Source organism: Osmia lignaria, chromosome 12, assembly GCF_051020975.1.
Source record: "Osmia lignaria lignaria isolate PbOS001 chromosome 12, iyOsmLign1, whole genome shotgun sequence".
Classification (NCBI taxonomy): Eukaryota; Metazoa; Arthropoda; class Insecta; order Hymenoptera; family Megachilidae; genus Osmia; species Osmia lignaria.
The window spans coordinates 4,971,437-4,997,399 of record NC_135043.1 but is presented as its reverse complement, the minus strand read 5'-3'; the positions used below and the strand labels follow the sequence as shown (position 1 = coordinate 4,997,399).

General features: G+C 41.8%; 5 protein-coding genes across 11 annotated transcripts in view; 2 read left to right on the top strand and 3 right to left on the bottom strand.

The window, feature by feature from the left end:
• LOC117602709 (unc-112-related protein) overlaps window positions 1-1,409 on the top strand; it is a 32,455-nt gene extending 31,046 nt beyond the window's left edge. For both annotated transcript variants that reach the window (XM_034321039.2, XM_034321037.2), the window contains 3 exons: window positions 19-231; window positions 314-550; window positions 633-1,409. In XM_034321039.2, the coding sequence (XP_034176930.1) occupies window positions 19-231; window positions 314-550; window positions 633-833 (651 nt within the window). In that variant the 3' untranslated portion in view covers window positions 834-1,409. The remainder of the gene's footprint in view (window positions 1-18; window positions 232-313; window positions 551-632) is intronic.
• On the bottom strand, window positions 1,380-3,774 carry Tssk (Testis-specific serine/threonine kinase). The gene is made up of 4 exons (XM_034321042.2): window positions 3,307-3,774; window positions 2,898-3,071; window positions 2,128-2,793; window positions 1,380-2,068 (listed from the first exon to the last, which is right to left on the bottom strand). The coding sequence occupies exons 1-4, from the start codon at window positions 3,388-3,390 to the stop codon at window positions 1,898-1,900; spliced, it is 1,095 nt and encodes a 364-aa protein (XP_034176933.1). The 5' UTR covers window positions 3,391-3,774; the 3' UTR covers window positions 1,380-1,897.
• Window positions 3,775-3,928: 154 nt separating this feature from the next.
• Window positions 3,929-5,186, bottom strand: RpS25 (ribosomal protein S25). Its single transcript, XM_034321048.2, has 3 exons — window positions 5,102-5,186; window positions 4,430-4,522; window positions 3,929-4,241 (listed from the first exon to the last, which is right to left on the bottom strand). The coding sequence occupies exons 1-3, from the start codon at window positions 5,102-5,104 to the stop codon at window positions 3,978-3,980; spliced, it is 360 nt and encodes a 119-aa protein (XP_034176939.1). The 5' UTR covers window positions 5,105-5,186; the 3' UTR covers window positions 3,929-3,977.
• A 70-nt stretch (window positions 5,187-5,256) lies between these two features.
• Window positions 5,257-9,588, top strand: ZnT86D (solute carrier family 30 member 7). Of its 2 annotated transcripts, none has more exons than XM_034321043.2 (2): window positions 5,257-5,522; window positions 5,950-9,588. In XM_034321043.2, the coding sequence occupies exon 2, from the start codon at window positions 5,992-5,994 to the stop codon at window positions 7,048-7,050; it is 1,059 nt and encodes a 352-aa protein (XP_034176934.1). In that variant the 5' UTR covers window positions 5,257-5,522; window positions 5,950-5,991; the 3' UTR covers window positions 7,051-9,588. The 2 variants fall into 2 exon arrangements, with proteins under 2 accessions (XP_034176934.1, XP_034176935.1); XM_034321044.2 differs by lacking the exon at window positions 5,257-5,522 and adding an exon at window positions 5,581-5,867.
• A 153-nt stretch (window positions 9,589-9,741) lies between these two features.
• Window positions 9,742-25,963, bottom strand: part of LOC117602706 (uncharacterized) — a 115,280-nt gene continuing 99,058 nt past the window's right edge. For all 5 annotated transcript variants that reach the window (XM_034321033.2, XM_034321031.2, XM_034321032.2 and 2 more), the window contains 4 exons: window positions 22,523-22,871; window positions 19,118-19,430; window positions 12,205-12,414; window positions 9,742-11,341 (listed from right to left, as the gene is read on the bottom strand). In XM_034321033.2, coding sequence (XP_034176924.2) covers window positions 10,703-11,341; window positions 12,205-12,414; window positions 19,118-19,430; window positions 22,523-22,871 — 1,511 coding nt within the window. In that variant the 3' untranslated portion in view covers window positions 9,742-10,702. The remainder of the gene's footprint in view (window positions 11,342-12,204; window positions 12,415-19,117; window positions 19,431-22,522; window positions 22,872-25,963) is intronic.

The following is a 25,963-nucleotide window of genomic DNA, read 5'->3' as shown; positions in this document are numbered from 1 at the left end:
CGTTGGTGTACGTTGCAGGAACAACAATACGCCAAATGGATGGCAGCCTGCAGATTAGCGGCCAAAGGACGTTCCCTTGCTGATGCATCGTACGAGAGCGAAGTAAACAGCATCACAGCATTCTTGCAATTGCAGAGGCCTGCACCTGCACCAGCGATCAGTCCAAATTCTCTCGACATCGTCCCGGATGACTATGTAGCCCCTAGATTCGTGAAGAAGTTCAAAGGAAAGGTATGTGAGTCCAGCTGTAATTCAATAATTGACTCGAGGTATTCTTCATCCTAAATGGCTAAATTTCTTCCTTTCGATGCAGTTGGTTCAGAGGATCCTGGAGGCACACACGAACGTCAAGGATCTCCCGTTGGTCGAGGCTAAATTGAGTTACATAAAAGCTTGGCAATCTTTGCCCGAGTACGGGATTTCGTTATTCGTGGTCAGATTCACTGGAAAAAGTAAAGATGAATTGTTGGGCATCGCTAATAATAGGCTGATGCGAATGGAACTTCACAGTGGCGATCATTTGAAAACTTGGAGATACAACACGATGAAGGTAAGGAGATGAATTAAACGTGTTTCGACTTAAATTTGTAAATAAAAACTGTTCGTTGAATCGATGCGTTTCGTTTGTACAGGCATGGAACGTTAACTGGGAGGTGAAGCACATGATGGTTCAGTTCGAGGAAGAAAACATTATCTTCGAGTGTCAATCAGCGGACTGTAAGGTCGTACACGAGTTCATCGGAGGTTACATATTCCTGTCGATGCGATCGAAGGAGGCGAATCAAACGTTGAACGAAGAGATGTTCCATAAACTTACGGGGGGATGGGTTTAAGAAACCGTGATGCATCTATGAGGAAAAATATAGATGAAAAGTGTACTTTGCCTTGATCTGAAAAAGCAGCACCACGCGTTGGTTGACAATTTTGTAAAAATACTTAATTCTATAGACGAACTTATATTGTATTTTGTAAATAGGAAATTGTATCGCCTGTATACAACTGCCTGTCCCGCTCGTAAAGGGGTGCGACTTTTTATCTCACCTTAGGAAATAACTCGTTCTTAGCGAATTTATCGTTCATTCAACATGCAATCTTTCGAGGGTGATTAATCATGAACCTGCGAAGACAATATGTGTAAAGCGATACACGACTTGTACATGATGCAGAAGTGTTTTTATCCGCTAAAGCCTTTATAATGGGATACAAATGTAATTGTATTTTGTAATGGTGAGAAACACGCACAGCACAATCGACCCAGGACAGAGCAAACCGCGCCCTTTTGTACACGCGAGGCCGTTGATTAAGGTCATGAACGAACGAATATTTTCACAGTGACAAGCATGTTCTTTGAGCTATCCTGTAGACTCATCTTCACTGACAATCTTTCTTTTTTTTTCTTCTTTTGAATCGCCAAGCCGATCTCTCTCAGAAAATACATGTATTTTTAACATCACTAGGTGCTACCCCGAGAGAGATCGACAGAGACGACGCATCGAAACGTGTAAATTATTTGTTGTTTTAATGTAAACTATATATATTAAAAAAATATTTACTTGTAATGTTACATATTATCTACTTATATATGTATAATGTCACGTTATCGAACGTGTAATCAAAAAATTATAGTTTTGTATATTAATAGACGTTAGTTGTACAATAAACTTAATTATTATTATTAATATGTTCTTCTACTTACTTTCGACGACATCAAGTACACAGAAGAGGCACCTTTAAAATCGTGAAATTCTTTATTAAAATATGAGTTATTAAAAACCATGTATAGAAAAATGAACTATAAACATTTGTAGATTGAAAGATGCACAGATTACTGTGCATCCGATCGACGTCCGACGTGCGAACGACGTTGGTTCATCCTTGTCGGTTCTGTTTGTCGTCATTAAACAGCGGACAATTGCGTGTTCTTCCCTGAATTGTCCACAGACTTCGCGGCGTTACCTTGATTTTGATTCTCAGAGTTCTTGGACGATGCTAGTCCTTTGAGTACCAAGGGTACGTTGCAACCCCCTGCAGCTCCTCCACCGACCAACTTTCCGCCGCCTCCGCATGCCTGACCAAAACCATATTGCCTGAAACCCTAGAGTATTGGTAAAAAAGTAAATAAATTACCTGTGGATGACTAGGAGGCGCCGAGTGCACGAGTCGACCGGTAAGAGATCCTGGTTTCTCCTTCTTGGTCCGCACCCATTCGTGGCCCAGAACTCTTTCCAGCGTTAGCCTCAACGTAATGTCCGGTTCTAAAATATGTTTAACGATACTCTTCGCTAACGCTGACACAGTTTCTCGTACTCGTGACCGGAACATCCAGTTCCTCGACATCTGGTCCTTCAGTAACTTCTGCAAGTTGGAGTCGTCGAACGGCATCGATGCGTTTAGCATGATGAATAAAATAATCCCGAGGGACCAGACATCGGCCAGTTTTGGGTTGTACGGTGTACCAGAGACGACTTCCGGTGCAGCATACGCAGCAGAGCCGCAATAGGTTTTACTAAGAACGCGCCTACCCTCGTGGTCAACGCAGAATCTGGCGAAACCAAAGTCTGCCAATTTAACATTGAACTTCCTAGACAACAGTATATTCTCGCATTTCAGATCACGATGAGCGATGTTCTTCCCGTGAAGATAGTGGAGACCGGAAGCCATCTGTCTGAACCAGAGCTTCGATTGTTGCTCCGGTACAGCACCATTTCTGTCGACAAAGTCCAGGAGGTCACCGTTGTCGGCGTAACGCATGAAGATGAAGACTCTTGGACCACGCTGCAGTATACTATGTACCTGTAATTGTTTGTTCCTATTCTGACAACTGTTAATTAGCGTGTTACTTAGAATTCCATTCGTTTCGTCCAGGATTGTTCCGTTCCCATCGGGTGTCATCTTACTTGAATGATATGAGGATTTTCGATCTTTGTAAGGATTTCAAGTTCACGGGGGAAGAATTTGTCGAGGAAGTCGGGGGGTGCTTTCTCTTTGTCGAATATTTTACAGGCTAATCGCAATTTCTTCGAGCTTGTTCCGTCGACATACTCGGCCAGGTGTACCGTCGCGTACGATCCCTAACGTTTACAAAGTTTCGATTAACGTTAATTACATATATTATTACAACAGAGAACATCAGACAGAAAGTATAAAACCGGTAAATATAAAGCACGCGTCAACGTGTATAATTGTAGAAAAGAAATAAATGAAATATAGCTGTGTATAGAGGAGAGATAAGGAGAACAGGTAGAAGAGAAGAGAGGGAAAAGGTTAACGAACTGGGGTGGGATTAACGGGTTAGGGGTAAATAACCTGTCCGATTTTTTTGCCAATAAGATAGCCTCGCTGCTCAAGCGCGTTCACCTCCGAATTTCGGGGGCTGAGTGGCGTGGCCATGCCAGTGGATCTTCATTGGACTTCTGATCCTGATAACAGATAACCAACTCTCCCTCTTTCCTCTTCACTTTCTCTGCGCACACACATACGTGTTTCTCTCTATTCCTGGTCTTTCTACACCAGATAAGCGTTATTCCTCTTGATTTTACACACTTTCCCTTGAAACACTATTCGATCAATTTTGTCGCAACAGATCTATATAAATCTAGCTCCGCCTCAGGAGCTGAATAACGTCTTGTCAAGTTCTACGTGGATGAAATTAAGTCGAGGATCCGTTCCGTCATTTCAAATGGCTGTGTGCACTAGAATTTTGAGCGTCGAGACCAGCTTGTATCTGGTACGGAACGGGGCAGAGGAAAAGATCCGGGTCTCATTCGAACACAGCCATTATATTTGAAAAACAATGTACGGTTGTGCCGTGATTGCGACTTTACCGTGGTCGATTGCAACATACATTCAGATCGCTCGTTTGCCTTCCTCTCGAATATACTAGATTTTCAAACGATACAAAATTAAATATAGAATGAGTCAACGCGTGTTGACTTACGAAGATTTTTTATTAAACAAAATTATACATTGCGTAAGAATTACGCGGCCGGATCGTCACCCTTGGTAGTACGTGTGTATATTAATTGCGCATGGTGCTGTACAACTTGTTTAATGAGTCCTTTCTGTTGCAACTCAATCAGGGCCCTCCTGGCAAGGGATCCGCGAATCTTTAATCTTTCGCTAACGATCGATGGGGTGATTAATTTGTATTGTGGCACTTCTTTCAACAGTTTTTCATATGTGCCTTTGTCAAACAACACCTGGTTATTTAACTTGTCGCGTACTTTTCCTTTAGACCACTTCTGCAATAAGAAGAAAACAGATAATGTAACATTTGTTCAAGTACAACTGGAAGAATGTATTTATTAAAATATTGTATCAGACTCATTAAATCAGCATTCTACTTTCATTGTTTGTCAAGGCTATAAGTGTTCATCATTTAAAAGCTATTGTACAGAAATCCAACAGCTGAAGAGAGCATAATACAAACCTTCTTTTTGGCTTTGCCGCCAGATCCTCCTTCCTTCTTTTTCTGTGTTTTTTGTGGTTGCTTTGAAGACCCCTTTGTATCCTTTTTAGGCGGCTGAAACATACAAATAAAAATTAATAAACTGTTCCATAGATGGACATATCTTATTTGGACGTAGAATACTATTCAGGCTCATTAAATCAGTATTTTGCTATCATCGAATTGATCTAGAATGAGTTTTTCATCATAATGTTTTATCTAACAAAATATTAAATATTCAATAACATACTTCACACTCTTAATGTATATTGCAATAATTTCTCAATGTGTCAACAAAACATTTGCAAAATGAAGGAGGATAGATAATGACATATCTAGAAATCTAAGTAAATTCCTGTTCTTAATAATGCATAATAAGCGATACATTTGTATTGAGTTAGCTTAGAAGTATTATAAATATAATGAAAGAGTGTTGGGATAAAATATATTCAATACATTGTGTACACCATGTGGATAAAATCACTCGAAAAGGTTATCCACTTTATCACGTGCAAAATCAATAAGAAATCCTTCGGTTAATGTTTAAAACAAAAGCACCACACTACTCGGAAGGGAAACTGCTATTGTATTTATAAAAGTTCTTCAGTTAAATACAATTAAAACATAAAGAAAAACGTTTTCCCAATTACTCACCATGATGGCTGTCGACTCGGAAAGAAAAGGGAAGTACAGGTATCGCCATCTCTACTGTTAATCATTTGCAGTGCCCTCTATTTTACTACATTAATCAGTATCATTACCAAAGATACAAGAAAATTAAAAATATTAATGATTGCGAGTAAATAGATTAATTGATCACTTATGTTAATTTTTCCATTAAAAAAGTATATAATTTAGCAAACTAAATTGCATGGATCGTGCATAATATCGAATTTACCTGTCAGTCACTCAGGAGTGGCTGCAATGTATAAAGCATGGCGCCACGCTGTGTGTTTTTAAGGCCCGGTTCTTCACAATTTTGACCCTCTCACAAAATGTATTCGCGTTAAGAATACTATCTAGTATCATTCAATCAATTACAGACATCTGTTTTTATTTCACTTTGGACAAAAAGGTAATTTCGTCTTCGTAGAAATATTCGTGTAAGGTTAAGAATCCTTTCACTGTTGCTACGTGTCATTCATGTTTTTATTCCATAGAAGTCGTTAATGATAACTGTGTAGATTGAATAATTTAATTGTCACGATTGTGACGATTCATCGTAAATTGTGTATTTTATTCAAAAATTTGGTTTTTGGTATAACTGGTGAATGTCATTAACCGATAAGCGAGAGTACCGTTTAATCAGCTGTATGTTCAATAGTTTATGCTTGACATATTTTTAACTCTGTTCCGTGATTGTTTTTGTTTTAGTAAAGAATTCTTACTGAAATACTTATATTAATTGTATATATTATAGGTTCGTTAAGAAAACAATATTTTTAATAAACATATGTGAAATATTAAATTCTAAAAAAAAATTATTTTCTTTCTGATTTTAGGATCATCATTACTCACAGGAAGAATCCTGACATCTATACAAAATGCTTCCACTTTCGCACAAAGACTCTAGAAACATTGGTAGTCGGATATTAGAGAAGGTACTAAGCTGGAAACGTTTAATATTTTCTGATAAGAACACCAGGAATTTATTTTTATTTCTTCTCCTCAATTTATCCTTTGCCTTCATTGAATTACTCTATGGAATATGGACAAATAGTTTGGGCTTGATATCAGACAGTTTCCACATGTTCTTTGATTGCACTGGTCTGCTATTTGGTTTGGCTGCATCTGTTATAACAAAATGGAGAGCAAATGAAAGATATTCTTATGGTTATGTTAGAGCAGAAGTATTGGGAGGATTTGTCAATGCTCTGCTATTATTCTTCATTGCTCTTTTCATTATGTCAGAAGCAGTTGAGAGGTCCATTGAACCACCAGAGATAAAACATGAAAGACTTCTTGTTGTGTCTATTATGGGATTGTTAGTTAATTTAGTTGGAATATACGTGTTCAGGCATGGACATGGGCACGGCCATGGAATGGGACATGGGCACTCACATTCTCAGTCTCATAGCAGCCATGGACATTCTCACTTAAACCATAGCCATAGCCATGATCATCATGATATTGAGATCGATCCTTCCTTCAGTGGTACAAACTCTCAAATTATGAAAGGTGTCTTCTTGCATATCTTAGCAGACACTCTTGGATCTGTTGGTGTAATTATATCAGCCATACTGATGCGTCTGTTTGGTTGGTTTATAGCTGATCCAATTTGTTCCATGCTGATAGCAGTATTGATAGTTTTAAGTGTTCTTTCTTTGATGAAAGATTCATGGGAGATATTGATGCAAAGGCAACCACCAGCATTGGATCATGTTCTGCCACAGTGTTACAACAAAGTGACCCAACTGGCTGGGGTGTACAGTGTACAAGAACCACATTTCTGGACACTGTGTTCAGACGTGTACGTTGGATGTTTGAAATTGGAGGTTGCCAGAACAGTGGAACCTAAATACGTTGTAGCGCACACACAGATGATTTTCCAAGCAGCCGGAGTAAGGCATCTAACTGTCCAACTGGATTACGCACCCATGTGATCTAGGAAAAATATGCATGCCCTAAAGTGTTCTTATAAGTGCTCCAGGACTGTATTTGTTTGTGGAGTTTGTCAGAAGCAAGCTAGGAACACTGCATTAGTGCAAAATATTTTTGCCATTTTAAAATTCTGCAGGTGCATAATTCTGAGTAATAGCAAATATCATCTTGGATTACAAATCATTTAAGAATGTGTCCAAATTTTTAAACAATTATGAAAACATAATAAGTTGTCAATTTAGGGATCTACTCCTAAGGATATTTCAATTTCATCTTTAAAATAATGCATTTAGAAATTTGTATCTACTGTAATTGAAAATCACTTATTTCATGTTATTCTTTCTATATGTAAGCAATGATTTGTTTATATCGCATAATGTTATCTTATTTCAATTAATTGCACTTTATCTTTGATTCAAAAAACTTAATGGTGTATTTTATTAATTGTCCGACGAAGTCTTTATATATCGAAATGCATTTGAAACGTTAAGAAATTACGGGTGTACTGTAATACAATCCATTTCATCATTGCGGCGGCTGATTTACACCACTTTTGTAAAGATCTCTTTTTCATTCACTTTGTTACTACATTAAGTTTATGTACATTACGATATACAGTAAAACTTCGGTGCATTATGGTCGAGCGTGTGCAAGATATTAAAAAAATAATCTAAGCGCGCAATAATGGCCGTAATTATATATAGACAGCTGTAGACAGCTAGTCATTACTATAAAAAAAAAAGAAAATATGTGAAATATATACTATATATAAATACAACTTTATAAACTGTAATATAAATTAATATTCTTACGTTAAACAAAGTTGCGTTTTCTTGCATAATAAAAATGTATTCACTTTTTACATTCTGCTCGCGTTAAATGCTATTGTAATTCAATTAATATTTAAAAAAAAAAATATTTTTAACGCGCGCAGAATATTCATTTCATGGCAATGCATTGCGAATATGAAATAAACAATTCTACAAAAAATTCTATTTAAGGTCAGGTAAGACTTGCTTCGCGAAAAAATATATTTCATTAGCGTGCATGGTTTTCTACCACATATTTCATACATGCGTGATATAGAGAATCATTGTTCATCGTTTTCATTAGCATTGTAATATATCCGCCGAGACACGAATTAGATTTACGACAGATTTGTAAGCGTAAATCGTAAGCATGACCAGGACATTCCATATAGCCGTGCTATATAAGTACATAATATAATTTGTATACATCAGATGGTGACGAAGTAGGCCAAAATATAATTCATTGAAAAAACGAAACGTCGACAGAGACTTAACAGAAATTTGTTTGGTAACGGGATGTAGACAACTTTTTTATTGAGATGCTGTATCGTTAAAATAACGATTAAACTCTCTTCAATAAAGATAGCAACGAAGAGGTATATAATTTCCTCGATGAAAGTCAACATTGTTACGTTTTATCAACATTACTGTATAAATAAAACACAAAATTGTATATCTTCGATATCAACACAGTGTAAATAATAAACAGAAATACTAATCTTCAAACTCTTTCGTTGATGTTGATTTTTATTACCAATATCCGTTCGCAAATACTGGGGAACATCGTAAATCAAGAGAATTTCTCTGTATCAGTAAATTTCCCTTATTTATTCGTCAGACGAGTTTCTTCTTCGACGATGAGGAAGTCAGCCACAGGGGAAACATTTAAACACATATTACATTTATTTGAAGGATATGTATACACATATAAATACATAAATATTTATAATAAAATCGTTGAAGCTGATCCCACACCGGACAGAGATTCCGTACGCGTACACTACGACACGTGTGGTGTCAGCTTCAGTTTTCCTGTCGTGTACAACGTGTTTTTCATAAAACGGCCTGGCAAATGTAACAAATCGTGCCACGTCTGTTGCACGGCATCGATCGAATGTAATCTTATGTACATAGCAAACTATCAAAAATGAAAAACCGTGCGGAACGCATCAGCGAGACGACGTTTGCCTATCCTAACTGGGTGATCAAAGAAAACTTGTTGCTTGCGAAAAATGGGGCGTGGAACTGTATCTGGTAAAGTTGATTAAAAATTCGTCGAGGTGACTCGTTTATTTTATTGTTCTGAGATTATTGAGGAGAAATCGGCAGTGTTTCTGCTCCAGATAACATTCCTCGACTCAAGATAACGCGGTAATGAGCATCTATGCGGGTTCCGAAGTGCGAAACTACGATAGTACAGTCGCGTGCGATGATGTCTTTTCTTGATAAGGGGAAGTAGAGAGGGAGATGACATCCCACCACCCACCAAACCACGTGGAACAGTCACCAAGGGTGGTATTGGAGGGATAAAGGTATGGAGGTGGTATGCTGGAAATTGGAGAGGGACATAGACGCCCACCACCTTACAAGGCACCCCTTCTATTTGGAGGAGCGAATAGTCATCTATGCACACGACTGTACTTTTTTCGTGGTTCCCAAAGAATAAAATTAATTGTACAAACCTGTGTAATAAATTAAGTTTTTGCAAAGTGCATGGCAGTGTAGTATTTCTTGTGCCTTCTGTGCCGATGCAGCTTTCCTTCAATGACGAGCGAATGGAAATCGCGCTTAATTCTAGAAAGTAACGAACTGGTGATAATACGATATCGATAGACGATAGTCGCGTTTCAAGTCTACGTTACGATTTGGCAGTTGCGTTACAGGTTCTTTTTTTTTTTTTTTCATTCTTTTATCAATTTTTTCTTCTACTTTATCTCTCATACAATACAATAGCCATCGTTCTCTATAATGTACCGTAGAATTCGAAAACCGACGTGTCTCTTCTCTGGATACGTTTCCTACCCGCTACTATAGAATATAATTTATAAAATCTCTTCAAGTCTCCAACAAACCACCCCATCCGGTAAAGCCATTTCACTCTTGGATCATCGATCGTAACATTTAATAATCGTGATCAGAGAATATTCTAATAATCGTAAGAATAATAATAATGATCATCGTAATAATGACAATAATAATATATTACTCTGAATCGTATTTTACAGTCCATCTAACAACAACGAACGTATCTAGTTGCAACAGCCTCTTTCATTTTTAAATATCTTTCGGTAATACGTATTCACGTGTGACTTGGTCTCGCGATTATTTATTTCTCCTTCAATTTCTTCCTCTAGAAAGAAATCGTACCACCTCTTCTAAAACAAAGAACCTCTTCCCTACAATCTCGACATTTTTCCACGCTTTTAACAAACTCTACGATTTATAATGATCGTTAGGAGAGCGACGACGCAGAAAAGGAAATCACAGTAAGACGAAAATCCACAAAGTGTCGGCTTCGTTCCATCCATCTCGTTCCCCATACATTTCCTTCGTAAAGTAGTCTTATTCTATATGCCTCTTATGGCTAAAATTCATCGACGATATACGCGTTCCTTCTGTCTAAAAACTACGCGTTTACGTTCACTTTGCTAGTCGTTTCCTCGATCCTTGTCCCTTCTGACATCCGTTTCACCGGATCGTCAACGAACAACCCCGATGATCAGGTTTCAATTCCCATCCTCTTCAAGATCAAATCTTCCTTATCCCGACCACGTTCCTCGTGGCTTAGACAATTCTAAAAAAAAACTTCCGTGTCGTTATCAACCAGAAGCTTTACCTTCGATTCTCACTTCTTCTTCCCCTTGCCGTTCTTCTGCAATTTCGTGATCTTTAATCTGCAGTTAGATCCGCCCGTGTACACCACTTCCGCTCTACCGCCCTCTTCCACGGCCGCGACCAAAGCCTTCACCGACTTGACGTGCACGTCTTTCGCGCTGATATCTAACGAAGTACCGGGATAACGATCTCTAACGCATTTACCGATACTCGAAGCCTGGCTCTCCGTCAGATCCACGCCGTCCAGGCACAGCCAGGTGAGATACTGCAGGTGCGTAAGTACCGTTTGCACGAAAACGTGCTCCATCTGAACCTTCTTCGCGCTGTCGGTCACTATAAGACCGTTCGCCTTCAGGAAGCTCAGGTTGCACAGCTTCAGGTACTTGGCTATCTGCCTCATCGTCTTGTCGCTGTCCTCCAGAGTGACCCGCCAGAAGTTGATCCTCAACGACTGCAGGTTCTTGAAATGAGAGGAAAGACAGCTGAAGAATTGCTGGAGAATCTTGTCGTCGATGAATAACAAGGAGCCACTGTTGCCTCCTATGGTAGACTTGTCCAGAGAGAGATCCAGCTCGCTAAGGGCGGTGAAACCGGCGAGGAAGGGCAACAGAAGGGGTCCTCGAAGGGCCAGACGGTCGTTCACCGTAACCTGGAATCAGAGAGCATTGTAGAATATTTCATCAGCTTCTTTTTTTGGACATCTTGGACTGTCAATGGACGAAGAGGAATTGGAAGGAACCACTTTATTCACTTCCATTTTTGGACACTGCCATCGGAGCTGTCAGATCGTCGAGTGACGAAGAGGAATGAGAACTTTGTGGTTTGAACTGAACCGAACTGATAGATTGAAGGAAAAAGGAAATTGGAGAGGACCATTTTGTCCACGACCACTTCGTTCGCTTCCTTTTTCGACACCGTCGACGGACCATCGAGTAACGAAGACAAATGGGAACTTTCAAAGGTCCAAATGAATTTTAAGCATAAATTGAAGGATAAAGGGGACGTCGAGGGACTGCATAGCCTCTAGGAAGTGCTAGCTGCCGCATTTCATTTTCTTTCATTTACGTAACGAATCGAAGCACGTAATATATCGATCGTTCGGCGAGTTTACAACGTAACCAAGCCGGTAACGTCGGCTGACACGGGGTGGAAACCAGTTTCCTGACCAACGCGAATAATCTGTCGCGGTTTTCAAACGACCACCGAGCAGACCGCGAACGAATCATCGACGGCCTCAAATTACGAATCGAACTGGCTCGAACGAGCTCGAGTGTCTCGAATATGTTGTCTACGGACCCTCGGCAATCGGATACGTCGATGATCGTTACCTTTCGTTTCACGCAACTGATACGTTACACGCGTGGATATCTAATTTTGTGCTCTGGCAAAACTTCAGGAATAGAAATCGATTCGTTGAGACGTCGATCTAATTTGCAATTAAAAGACTCGCGTTAAGGGAAGGGAACGGGGGTTCCTTTTCATTCGGGGTAGCTGGAAAAAAGGATTACTTACTTGAAAGCCGGCCAGCCTGAGGAACACAATAGCAGGGCAGGCGGGCGGAGGAGCCGCTCTAAGGAGCTCGGCTCCTGCGTCGTCCCGGCGTCCTAATCTCGCCAAAGGACCTTCATGGACGGCCAGATGCAACCGCGCGTTGCACAGACTTAATTCGCGGACGCTCGTGTATCTAAGTAACTCGGAGAACACTGCCAGGCTATCCGATTCCTGAAAATCCAAACAATTTTCGTTACATCACAGCTACTCGGAAATCTGTGTCACCGCAGTGAACCTTTCAGAAGATTATTTTTTTTATATCTCCCATCGAAAACGTTCCCCATTTCTATTCACTTTATATCATCGATTTACGTAACTTCGACAAATTCTCAAGTGTATCGTAACACGGTTGGAATTCCGAAAATCTCCGGAAAATCCACTTCGGTTAGCCAGAAGACGCTTTGATCACCAGGCTTCCCGCCCCTTCATTATTAACGCGCGTTACACGTGGAAGTGGCTGGTCTGAACGCGTCGCGGCGCCGAAATCGCTTGCGGTATTACGTTGGACCGCCAATGAGATGGGAACAAAGCGAGATGGTACAAGCACAATGGCTTTCGAGATTACAGGATCACGAGCATCGCGTCTGAAGAGGAGCTTCAAGTCGCGACTAATCTTTAATAATCATTTTTATAGTTATAAATTTTTGTTAACGAGTAGACTTTTAGAAAACTTGGAAGTTTCTTCGGCGGAGATTGATATCGAGACGCGTCGCATCGCGTCGCGGCGCCTCGAAATAGAACGACCTAATTAGGCGACACAGTTTCGAGAAGGGGGTGTCATTAAGTGGCGCGACGTGCAGTTTCGAATTGATCACGAAAGCCGGGGGCCTCTTCGATCGGAACGAAACGGCTTCGTTCCACTTTAACTCCGAGTTCCTGGTGACACGGAGGAAAAGCGACGCGCGTAACGGAGTCCTATGCAATATTTCAAAGTGCAGTCACCCTCCCCGGGGAGTTTTCCGTGGAAAAGCTACCGCGGCAAAGTCAAAGTCGAACTGTTTCAACAATTGACTTCAGTTTCCGAGAGTTTGCAAATCGGATTGGATTTATGTACGGGGATTCGAGGCACGGTATCGTCACCTTTTCCAGACTGCACTGGCTTTTTTTAAATCATTTTATCACATCACACTCATTAGCAACGTTGATTATTCGCGTCGCGACGTTTAAAAATGTGTAGTCAATAATTGACGCAACAAGTGTCACCTGCTATTTTAACCGACATTCCGCTTCCTCGCTGGTGAAATTATTCCGTCTGCAAACCGTGAAGAGGATGTCTCAGGAAATGCTTCGTGTTTTGTAGCTGATCCTTCTTTTTCACCAACCTCTACAAGGTGCTTCGAAATTAAACGATTAAACCACGCTAGCTGTTTCCATGAATAAAACATAAGGCGGCTCAAAAAAGTTTCGTTTAAAAATTTTTAATGAAACCTTTCTGGTACTCGCGTTGATATTCTCGTGTAATTTTTATTCATAGCATACACTCTCGTGGTTTGTTCGTTTTGTTCGCGAACACTATTTCCTTTTTTTTCCCTTTCACGATATTAGAGGTGGTAGAATTTAAACACCTCGTGGAAGTTCTGCTTTCTTTCCCGCTAGATTATTTCGCGGCCGGATCGTTTGATTTAAGAGGGTAGTTTTTACGGGAACGTCGGCTGGTTTGAATAATGCTGGGAAAATTGAGTAAAATTATGGCTGGCGTGGTCGAAACGTTTGGGGTGGCACCTCTATTCTCTGGAACTTTAATGAACCTCCGTTATTTGTCGAGCTGCTTAAAAACATTCCCCTTTAATCGTTCTTTGACGAACCAAAAAAACTCTCAAAGAAATTGAAAAAAAAGAAAAAAAAAAGAAATCTTATTTTCACCCGTATGGCATACTCTGTCACAGTTTGATCGTCCAATTGGAGGACACCCTGTACGGCAATTCCGTCGGTGGACCGATGAAAAATAGCGGAGTGGCGGCATAAATTGAATGAATCGGCAGCCACGGCACGGCACCGTTCTTTTTAAATGGAAATCGTCCAGGTTCGTGACAGGCCGCACACAATAATAGCCTGGCGAAAGGGGTCGAGTGCAGGAAGAGGGGGGGAGATGACAGTCGGTACAGAGAGCTTCCAACGAGCTGCATTGTTTATAATCACCCTCGTGCGTTAAATGAAATTTGCCCGTGCCCTCGCCGCGCTCGTGCTACTCGACCCTGCCTCATTGTTTCCGAGCGTGATATCACCGGTGCCACCGGTAGGATTTTACGGTTGTACAATTTATCCGGGATATTCTGCGAATTATGTGCTTTTCGAGGCTCCACCTTCGCGCTACCCCCCCTCGTTCAGACCGTACAGTTTACCCTCGTTACTGATGCGATTAAGCGAACGAGTCGCTTTATCGACGAACCGATAAACTCTGCTTTGCTAACACGAAATCACGACAAGCGGTAAAGAAATTTCGTTTCATTAACTGTTGGACGAAGTTGCGGGCATATTTTTCCAAATATCCGTTTAGAAAAAATTTTCAAACTTTTCCTCAACATTCGATACGTTAATTTTTTATCGTCCAATTTATATGAAATATTATCACAAGTTCGTCCATAAAACGAGTTAAATGATATACGATTCGCGAACTTTATCCAAGATAAATTTCCCGCTACTTGTTACGATGTTTTGAATAAACGTTTCTATAGGATCGATCTCCATAAGGATGGAAAAGCAAGCACCACGGGACGCGTCTGATGCGGCTGGTATTCTCATGGAAATTTTCACCGATTCCCGTGGATGTTGGTCAGGATCGCGGAGAAGAATGTTCGAGGATCGGAGCTCGCCGGAGAATGGGGTGTATGTAATTTATCGCGGACAATATTACCAGCGACGTTGAACGGCCTGGAAAACCTCGTGGCCCTGTCCGACAAGTATTTTATGACTGCTAAAAATCGTATATCTCGGTCTCCGCGTCGAAGAAAAAAATTAGTAAAATGGAACTTTCCGAACGAACGATCTAACCGTATGAAAAAGTGCCACGGTGAATTCAATTTAAGCGAATTGTATACAGTTAAAACAGGAACATTGATTGATCAGTTTACACGAATAGAATAATGAAAGAAGAAGCTGTTTCGTTCTCGACATAATAAGAAATCTCGACCTCGTTAAATTTCCCCTCGATTAACATAAATGTTATTAGCCCGAGGGGGTGAATCGTTTGAAGACGAGTTTATAAATCATCCAAGATGTTTTGCATTTGAACAAGGTGGATAATAAATAAGGAGCTCTTTGTGGAAACGCTCTGAAGTAATAACCAGCCCTCGTTTTATATTCTCTCGCGATGATCGATTCATTTGTTCAACGTTCCATTTATCTTGCATTTCATATCCTGAGGATATTTTTCTTTTTTATAGAAACAAATGAATACTTTCTTAGTGGTAAAAAATGGTCGGAATTTATTGGAGAATCTAATAACTTTGGTCGGTTGAGGGTAGCGGGCCAAGAGTCACGGTCTCGCCAACTTGCTGGCAGATTTAAGTAAATTGGATGACACGAACGAAAGAGGGAAAGCTCGCTCTCGGGAGCATTTTTAATAATGGAAAATCCATTTGGCCGTGTCGTCGCCTATATATCTTGTTTGCCCGCCATTGTCTACCGTCTCTGTTCAATATCATACTTTATTTCGCGGCTGGATCTCCTCGTACCGAGGACGCTCTTGCTTTTAAATAAATCAGATTCTTCGAGCACGTCGAAACGGCTAAAACGTTCGAATTCATTCGAGCGTGTACGTGTGTTTCTCTTTCTTTTTTTTCCTTCCATTTTGTTCGGGCAAAAGAAAGAAAAGACACTCGACGCGATCACTCTCTTTAATTAATTCCACTTTTTGTTTCTTGATTTACCGAGAACACCCACGCGATCGCTATTGTTTCATTCGTTTCTCCTCGGTACAGTTTGGCGCGAGTTTTCAACGGTAAACAGCTTTAGTGAATTTGAATGAATAAATGTGCTTGCAAGGTGTTATGAATAATGGAACTGCGAATTCGAGTGTAAATCTCTACCTCAACGATTTCCCTTATTGCGTGTTAGGGTACTCGGCGAATAAAAAGGTTAAGTGGGAATAAATCATTGTTCTGAATCAATTTCGAGCATGCTTTTACAGTATAATAGTCTTCAAACATGTAAGGTTATTTGAAAGTAATGCTACGAAAAGAGAAAAACAAAGGGAAATCGATATCGAGGAATGCATGTGGAATCCTGTAAGAGAATCGAGGCTTCTCTGGTTACGTCTTCGAGGTTTCGACCAACTTACGAACCACAATGGGATCAGTAAAACGTATAGAAGGGTCTACTACCAGAAACTCTGTGGACCGAAAAAGAATCACTAGAAAACTCTGTGGCTTTCTGTCTGCTGACCAAAGTCTGACGTATTTTTCCCAGGAATTGCGGAATTTCAACACCTTACATTTTCAAATTCCAATATTTTTTTTTTATCTTATTCGAAGAATTCAGATACCCGGGAACCGACTCAAAAAATGAAAAAAGAATTTTTATATAAGTCCAGTGCTATAGCAAGATTTCTAGAGCCTTTTAAACACCCTCCATAAATCGAAATTCTGAACTATTCTATGCTCTAATCTTCTCTAAGGCCATTGTTGGCTATGAGCCATTATTTCTATCAAGATTCTGGTAGCCGAGCGGAGAAAAAGACAAGCGAAAACCGACAGAGAAGAAAGAGAACACGGCCAAGGAATAATCCTATCAGGTGTATCGCTGGATTATCCTGAAACTGGTTAATTAATTATCCAGGTTGGAGAACTGGAGCAAGATAAAGGCAGACGACACGAGGATTGTTTATACCCCTCACTAATTTAAGGAAAGGAGTCAGCAATGTTGAGCTCTCGGTTAATACCGTTTCTGAATTTCGACTGTGAGCAGTACGAAAAAGTAAAATGGTTAATTACGTAAAATATTATTCAACCTGAAACTGTGAGCACGTCACTCTTCTTCAGCTATCCTTTGCCACCCTTTTCGCGCGACGTTTCATCAATTGAAACAGAGGAATTCTGTTTACGTTATCCTCGAATTTGCTTCGTTAACAAACCTAGAGAGATGGAAATAGCTTACGGGCTTATCATCGATAATTGTGGACGCGGTGAGCAGTTCCGCTAATTAAGGAGCAATTAGTTTCCATGTGCTTTGATCGTCCGAAATGACAGCATGAATAATACAGGACGATTCGTTTCATCATGTCCGCCACAAGCTTCGATGCTCGTTCAATTGCGAGCAAGCTAAGTGAAACGTAATTTCCTGTTCCAATCGTACAGAATCTATGGTACCCTTAAGATAATGATAAAAATTATTATTATACACACAATAAAGTGTTGGTATCAATGGAAACATTAAAAGAAATGCTTTGGGAAACATCGTTTATAGCGTTCAGGCTGCCGCGTCCGACTATACGTTGATCTGTTCTACTAGCCTCCTCAATTTTCCGCTTTACGGTTTTTTAATTGAAAATGCAGCGGCGGATAACCAGCGTCCGGAATCAAATTTAACATGTCGCTGAAGCAGACCAGAGGAATTATGCGCCGTAAAAATTCTCTTTGTAGAAATTGTGCGTTACACGTCTGACCAGTGGTGCGTCTTTACTACTTGTTTCTACTAGCGGATCGCAAACCGTGAACATTTTCTTTCCTTTTCTCTTTTGATGTTTAACTATTAAATACGGTTCCTCAACAAAATCATCGACCTTAAGTAAAAATTGTATACTAGGCGTTTAGTGGAAGGGGAAGGCGGTGAGTCTCCCCGGACGCTCTTAGTTCGGGTCGGCGACCGCCAGGTGGCAACGAATTTGAGTCTGTTCTCGCTGGCGGTCCCCCGGCACGCGATTCTGTATACATATGAGTTCCGAAAAACGGGATTATAGGCGTCTGGGGCAGGGATCGTCCGTCGTCAGCCCCATTGACGAGTCTGGCAGACGATCCCGAGACGAAACGCCCCTTTTTCTGTTCCTACAATTTAACCATTATTTTCCCTTTTTCCTTCGATGCAATGGTGCACAATTTCGTAAGTGCTGGGCGGCGATATTCAACCGCGCTCTGACAACTTGCACAGTGCAAAGTTGCACAACGTCTCGACAATGTTCTGGTACGGAATCTCAAGTAGTCGTCCCCGAAATACAACGTCGGAAAAGTTCGTATAAGCCTTCGATCGGTACGTCGGAAAAGCTGTCTGAATCCGAAACACCGCTAACTTCCAACGAAAAAGAGAGAGATTCTTTTATTCGACCGATTACCGAGGAATCGATATCAGGGGAACGAAAGCCGATCCGTTTGAAATCGGTGAACCAGAAAACATTTAAAACGTTCTATTTAAAAAAAAAAAAAAATTCACGTATGCTCGCTGCAGGCCGGGGTAACAATCGGATCCTCTCAGCTTTATTAGTTTATCGTTTTCCATCCGTTCGACAATGGCCATCGCGAAATCCACTCGGCAAACGAGACTGCATACACGGTTCCATATCCGCTCGCGTACGGTAGCTTGATGGACACGGTGGTTCTCGGTCATTAACACGGAATACAAAAGCAAGCACCGGGGATGAAATTTTCAACGGTAGCCAGAAAAGCTCCGCGCCGTTCGCGTACACTGCGACGGTTAACTTAAAGTGCCGACTCGTTAGGAGCTGGCTCTGAATTCGAAATGTAAATTCCAGCCTCGAATCGTCGACGAACTTGTCAGCATTCCGGCTGGATGGTTCACTCGTTTACCAACTGCAATTGTTGGGGCATTATTAAATTCTGCGGATGTTTCGTCGTTGACAGAGAAATTCAGTCGTATCAAACGATTGGACGAAGCTTGTAATATACCGGAGCTTTTCTTTGTATCTAATTATTTATTAACTTACCTCTATTCTAAACGTCCATCCCTCGAGGCTGAGCAATTTAAGGGTGGTGTTCCTGGCGAGCGCGTGACACAATAATCTCGATGGATGATCATCGAGGGCTAATCGTGGACTAGCGAGATCCAAAAGTTGAAGGCAAGGTGCTTCAGTCAATGCAAGGACTAGTGGCATCACGTCCGCTGGCCTCGATGCACCGGCAGCCCTTAGAGCATCCAAATTACGTGCCCTTCGGATGGTCTCGCCCAAGCAACCCGCATCCAATCCACCGAGCAAACACTTGGACACGTTCAGGGACCTCAGCTTGCAGTTCGGTTCTCTGAGGCATCGGAGCAAACCGCCATCGATTAGTTGGATGGTCATGTAATTTCGGATTGGCCAATGTTGACGTTCCACTTTAATTTTTGTGGCTAGCCAACTGGCACAAGAGCGACGTATGCAAGTAATTTTTTTGATAAAAACGAATCTTAATGGATTAATATAAGCAATTATAAAAAGTATTACTGGGAATCTATAATTCCGTGGATCAAAGTTAAAATGGAAGAATTCTTCTCATTTTCTATGGAATTTGGATTCGATGGAAGAAAGAATTCTTGTCTGTTTCAGAAAAATGGAAAAAGTAAAATATTATACAAGAAGGAAAACTAGAAAAATGTGTATTGAAAGAGAAAGAAAAGGGGTGGGTGCGGTACCTTTGTCCAAATTTGAATTTCCGACCAGATATCGAAAATCTTTTCTGAATTGGATACGAGCCGTGCCATATGTGGATCTATTATTGGAAAGGGCGAGGATTTAGGCACAAAAAGAAGGGAGAGAACCCTTCGACAATGGTTTGTGATGAAATTGTGTTAGAGATTCGAATTCTAACGAGATACATTCGAGTTTGATTTATCGAATGTAATCGTATCGATAATTGAAGAGCCTGTGAAATCCTCTTGACACCGAAACTCACTTTACATCCGGAAAATTTACCAATAAATAGGACGATAGGAGTTTTCGCTACACAAACGAGAATGTCCCTCTGCGCCAGAACAAAAATCGATTTACAATTTCCGCTAATTTGCCATACATTTCTACGATGACAGCAAATAATAAAGCGATACGATTGAATCTTCCAATTTTAATTAACGAATTCTGTCGTGTCTGTAACAAGACGTTCGATTTTAATCAGAGAAATTGACAAGTCAACCAAGACGATTATACGATTTGATCTAACGATCAACGAGGTAATTCCTTTATTAATCGAACAGATAGACTTTTAATTAAACCTCGTTCACTCCGATCGAACGGCGGAAAGGAAAAGTTGGCCGGGAATATTAAAACTGTTATAAAAACCGGCTACGAAATAAATGTAATTACGCTGGAGAACCACGAAATAACGTGAGCGCGGCTGTGTTTAACAGAATCGATTCCGCAAAGTCGATTATTCGAGCTGGTCGCTTGTAAATTGAACAATTTCCTGGCAAATCAGATCAGTCATTAACGTGCCCGTGTAATCCGCCCGGGGAAGCTGTGCCTGATTAACAAGTACAATTAAAAAGTTCCTCTGCAGATCGACACACTTTCGACACGCTTATTTCGTTCGAATCAATGTCTCGTTGCATAAAACAAATTCATTAAAATTCATACATTTTCCTCGATTTTTCAAATGAAATGTTAACAGCCTGTATAAAAATAACCATAGACGCCAGAATAGGGTGGACGAGGGTGGTGAAGAACTAACATCTTACAGATTCGGACAGGTCGAGAGGGTCTCACGTATGTTCCTGCGTTTAATAGGGACAATTCAAGGAGCTCGACCGTCTGGATCTGGGTCTGGATTTAACGCTATCTACTGCTCGCACGATATTTACTCGGCTATTAGTGGCTGGTTAGCCGGGCGTACAGTTAATGGCGCTCCTTTAATGGTATCCAGCCAGGGGTAAAGCCGCTCGAGTGGTCTCGACGTATCTATTCGACGGTAAAAATACAGCCCGTGAACGTAGCGTGGCCGATCGTGCTTCGAATCGCGAGCGAGAATAAACATTTTATTCGAAATGCTCGCGGCGGATAAGCCACTCGGCCAATAAAACTGATACTCTAAATCAAAGCGCGTATATATATCGTTCCCTCTGTTTCTCTCGATTCTAACCGTGTATCGTTCTTCCCGCGAGGAAAGGCTGGAAAACAAACGATTGAAGCAGAACCGATGGATCACCGGCCATGCGACGTATTTCAGATACCGGGTTTTACCACGACCATTTTCCAAATGATTTCTCTGCGCACCGAAACGAGGGATGCCATTTTTGTAATCGTTTAATTCGAAAATTTCAAGCTGTAAGTCTCGGGGCTTTCATTTTTTACATTTTTTCCCCGGCCTAGGAGAGGGGAACAAAGCTGAAACGAGGACGATGTTATGATTTTAATTTGAGGAGCTCTAATGAGGACAGAGAGGGAAAAACTGTTGGAGAATTTCGGAACTAGCCTTCATCGGGGCTGGCAACAAGCCGTTACGGATTCCGTTGAAAAGGCAGCGGAGACAAAGGGCAGGAACAAAGGGAATGTACATGGTGGAAGGTATTTTTCGCGTTTAAGGGTTGACGTGTGCCAAGGCCCCGTTCGTAAACGAGGAAACAAAAGGGTTGAACTACGCAGCCGGCCTCGACTTCCGTTTCCGCCGTGTGTCGCGCGAACGTTGCCGCTCGTAAACGGATTCATAAAGAACCAAGTGCTTTCTTTCTTGCCGGCTTTTCATCAACGCGACTTCGAACAAATGGCTGCCGAGTCGAATTACACAATTCCTGCGATTCTTTTTACGATGCCGCGCCACCTTTCCGCTTCTTTCCTTTCGTTATTCTCGGACTTTCTTCGGATCGTATTAACTCTTACGTTTTACCTCGATTTAATGAACCTTTAAAAATTCGCGAAAACTATGTTGACGCAATTCACCCTTAAACTCTGGCAAGGGACAGAGGCATCCTTTCGCGGAATCTTGCCGAAGGAAGTTCGTATAATTTCCTGAATGGCCACGCTCGTTCGTCTCCTTAATTTCCATAACTCATTTACCAGTGGTGTTCGAGGAGCCGAATGTTGGAAACTTCGCGGGGGTAAGTTGAACTCGTAGCACGGCCTACGGCTTGGGAAGTTGCTCTACAGAGAACCGGTGCTGCTGACAGATTTACGTAACCGTAAATGAAAGTTGCAAATCTCCTCGTTTCTTTTCATTTTCCTACCTCGAATATTAAATAATTTCTCCTAAACGTTTCCTCATTAACCTTTCATTTTAACCCTCTCGTAACTTAATAGCCGAGAAATTCGAACGTTGACGCCTAGAGTGTTGAAATGTTAAATAAATCAAGGATACGGGAAGGCTGGAAATTCACTAAACGGAGATTGATAATTTCACAGTGAAAGGATTAATTAGAATCTCACCTGATAGCGTTGAATATCTCGTGAAATCCTGTGCCCTGGTGGCTGGTGAGGTCGCAAGTAGGTAACGGGTGCAAGAGTGGTAAACGATGACACAGTACGCTGTCGCTGTTCCTCTTGCTACTTCCGTTGCTGTCCCTGTCCCTGTCGTTCTGGGGTAGCGGGCCGTTTCCGGTGCCGGGTGCAGGACCAAGGCCAAGCCCGAGAGGAAGTCGTGGCAGGGTTGCGGGCCTCGTTAAACTCCCATAGGCTGCCAAAGCGCCCCGTGGCAGGGAGGAGTAGCAACGATTAAGGGGTAGCGTGCCAAGGGTGCTGGACGCGCAGCCGCTGCTTCCGGAACCGGAACCCGAACCTACGCAATTCCTTTCGATCGTCTCATTTCGCCGGACCGTGTTACAGGGAAACGATAGAAATGCTCTCACGGTTCGCCGTTTCGAAGTTTCGGGGTGCGTTCGAGCAAGTTAGTTCGCCCGGAATGAATAGTAATTGCAGAGGGTGAACTCGACGGGGGATGAAATCAATGGTACCGGCTAATGGATTCTCGGTGACGAACGGTTTATTTTGATTCACGAACGTTTGTTAGTTTGCCATTCCGTCGGCCGGTAACTGGAAAATCTTCAAATTTTCAACATTCTATCGTTGTACGAAAAAAGCCCGTCTGCACGATCGATCCACTTAAAAAAGCAATCGAAAGGAAATTGTACGAGCAAATGGAACAAATCGTTCATAGGAATCGTCGGGATCAGATTGGCGAATCCCCGATCGTTCGTAACGTAGTTTTATTCAACGGTACGTTCACCCTCGCGTATTGTTCGTCATTGAAGCCATTATCTTACGGTGCGTCGTTTCGGAGGAGGAGAGCCCTCAATAAAGTTCCCTCTACGTAACCGCTTCCGCCGCTTATTTTACGAACCGCTTAGCAACGCGCGAGCCAACGTCGTTACCTTTCTCCCTTGTACGCTTCGTTTATATTAATTCTACGCGGGCGAAGCTTTACGGCCGGTAAACTCGGCTGAACACGCTTAAAGACGCGTCCCGTACGGTAGTCGTTGCTCCAGTTTCTTCAACGCCAAGGAATCACACGGTTCTCCTCGCGGGGAACTAGCTGCGCCAACCAGTTGACAAACAAACTGCTTTAAGACAGACAGCTTCCTTCGCGAAAACGAGCGTTACGAGTAGTCAAACGTCGTGTAACGAGAGCCATAATTTTGTACTCTAAAGAAGGAAGACAAGAGATTTACCTGAAAAACATAATCCACCATTGCCGTCCGAAATACTCCCCGTTAAAATCCGGAACGCTCAAGTTTGATAACAAAGATCGAACGAATTTCAGTGGGGAGTCCCGAGGAAACGAACAAGCGATAACCTCATTATATCCACGGGTATTTTCGAGGAGTGTAACTCGACGATAGTCAGACGGCCGTGTTATCCTCTGGGCCACGGAATCGCGTTTACTCGACGATAGCTTTAATTCGCCGCTCGCCCTGGATTCCGATGGAGTTAACAAACTCCTTTTTGGACGTGATCTCGTAGAGCCCGCTGTACGTGCTCGCCCCGCTGGATTACAGGAAATTTGAGAAAGCTGAGGTCGATGGAATTCCAGTCGGAATATTAATTCGCTCAGGAATATAACGTCGCAGCCAAAAGGTCCGGGCGACTGCTGCTCCTCGGTACCCCGAAATTTTTACCAATCCCAGGGAAATTTCATTAAACAGAAACCGCGATAAGTTACGTGGCGATATTTCTGTTCGGTTTACGAGACGAGTTCTCGCATGCCGAGGGAAAATGAAGAGCGCTAGTTCGTGCTAGGAAACGAGACTCCACGCTGGAGAACTTCTGCTTTTGGAATTTCTAGTCGTCGCCCCTTGTTATGGTAACTGTCGCGCTGGAATAATTAGCAGCGACAGCGAGTTGAGTGGCTGAAAGTAATGAGCAACCGTGAAACCTTGATGAGATTCATTGTTGTTCGCGAGTAAGTACAGAATGAAGAATAATCAGGCTACGAAAGAAAATGATTTCGTATTGCAAACCATTCGAACTCGAAGGTCTCGTTTCAGAAGTTTCACCAGGGAATCGCTAGCAAACGTTCCTATGGAAACTGTGTTAACGCGACGATGAGTAACGCAAACGACCCCCCTGTTGTTCTTCCGATAATATCGTCGAGTTAACAGTTTCGGCCAAGCTCTTCAAGTTTCGCCAAGTTACGAGCTGTTTGCTTGTAGTCGCGCGCGGTGGGATCGATCGGAAATTTGTTATTAGACGGCAAGTTTCCGCGGTGACGACGGGTTACGAGTATCGCGTACGAGTATCAGGTAATCGTAGATATCCTAGGAACGAATTCCATCGGTCCTTGGTATCCGTTGAAAAATTCCATGCGATCCAAACCGGTGCACCGAGCGTCGCAATCGCGCGACGATCGACAACCAGATAGAATTCCGCTCTTCGAATGCCGTGCGAGTCGGTCTTTCTCTTTCCGCCAGATAGAAGAGATTAACACGTTTAACAGCACCGACGTGACACAGCTTTTTCCGCTTTGGTTGGCATTATTTCGTTAAATAACCACTTAAGACGTATAATGGATGCAGACGCGTGGACCACGGGCCTCCATTTTGTCGCACGGCGTAACGGTTGGCTGACCGAAATTATCAAAGAGCATCCACACGGCTACTCGTTGCCGTCTAAATTCATTCGCTTCCGGCGTGTTGGACAAGTGGAATGACAAAGGGAATGATAAACGGCCCCGAGCATCTTTTCCCCCGTTTAATTCTTTCTCCTCTTGGATTTCATTAAACTCGAGAATGGTTCGCGTCACGGTTCAGAGGATAATTTACGTAATTCGTTGAAGAAGGAGGAGAAAAAAGCCATAGAAACGAATGGAATTGGTATTTTTCCATTATTCGATCTCCTCTGTACCTTTGCTTTGTTTCGAATAAAAGTCAGACAGGATTTGATCTGTAGAAAATATTTCATTCTTGTTTCATTTAGAACAGACTAACATAAAAATCCACCCACGATAAATTGGAAATAATAAAGAGGATCTCATAAATATTTATGAAAAGTATCGGGAAAGATTATTAATTCGACCGTTGCCGAGCGGCATCCAGTTGCGAGAAGCTCGAATCTTTTGACAGGTATCGCGTGCAATTCCTTTCGTAGGAATTCAATTCGCGGATGGTGAGATCGATTTTTAGTTAGCGTTGCAAAAAGAGAAACAAACAACGCGAAACAGAAATACGAATCACAGCCGAGAAGAGTTTCAATGCTACTCGGAATGCTTTGATGCAACGCTTTGGTGCAAAAAGCACACTGACCTACAAATCAAGCGATGGGTCTGCCCGCTGGTCGAAAGGCTACAGGTCGTCTGTTAAATCGATTGCAATTGATTCCACCACCGAAATTCGTTCCACCTTTTAACAAATGAAACGCGTCGCTTCGAATTCTTGA

Bases quoted from the DNA above. Each gene is read 5' to 3' on its own strand.
- Tssk (XM_034321042.2), bottom strand. From the start codon at position 3,390: ATGGCCACGCCACTCAGCCCCCGAAATTCGGAGGTGAACGCGCTTGAG. The intron at 3,072-3,306 runs GTTATTTACCCC...TGTAAACGTTAG, and splicing joins TTGGCAAAAAAATCGGACAG to GGATCGTACGCGACGGTACA. The intron at 2,794-2,897 runs GTAAGATGACAC...AAACAATTACAG, and splicing joins AAAATCCTCATATCATTCAA to GTACATAGTATACTGCAGCG.
- RpS25 (XM_034321048.2), bottom strand. The intron at 4,242-4,429 runs GTTTGTATTATG...TTCTTATTGCAG, and splicing joins GCGGCAAAGCCAAAAAGAAG to AAGTGGTCTAAAGGAAAAGT.
- ZnT86D (XM_034321043.2), top strand. From the start codon at position 5,992: ATGCTTCCACTTTCGCACAAAGACTCTAGAAACATTGGTAGTCGGATA.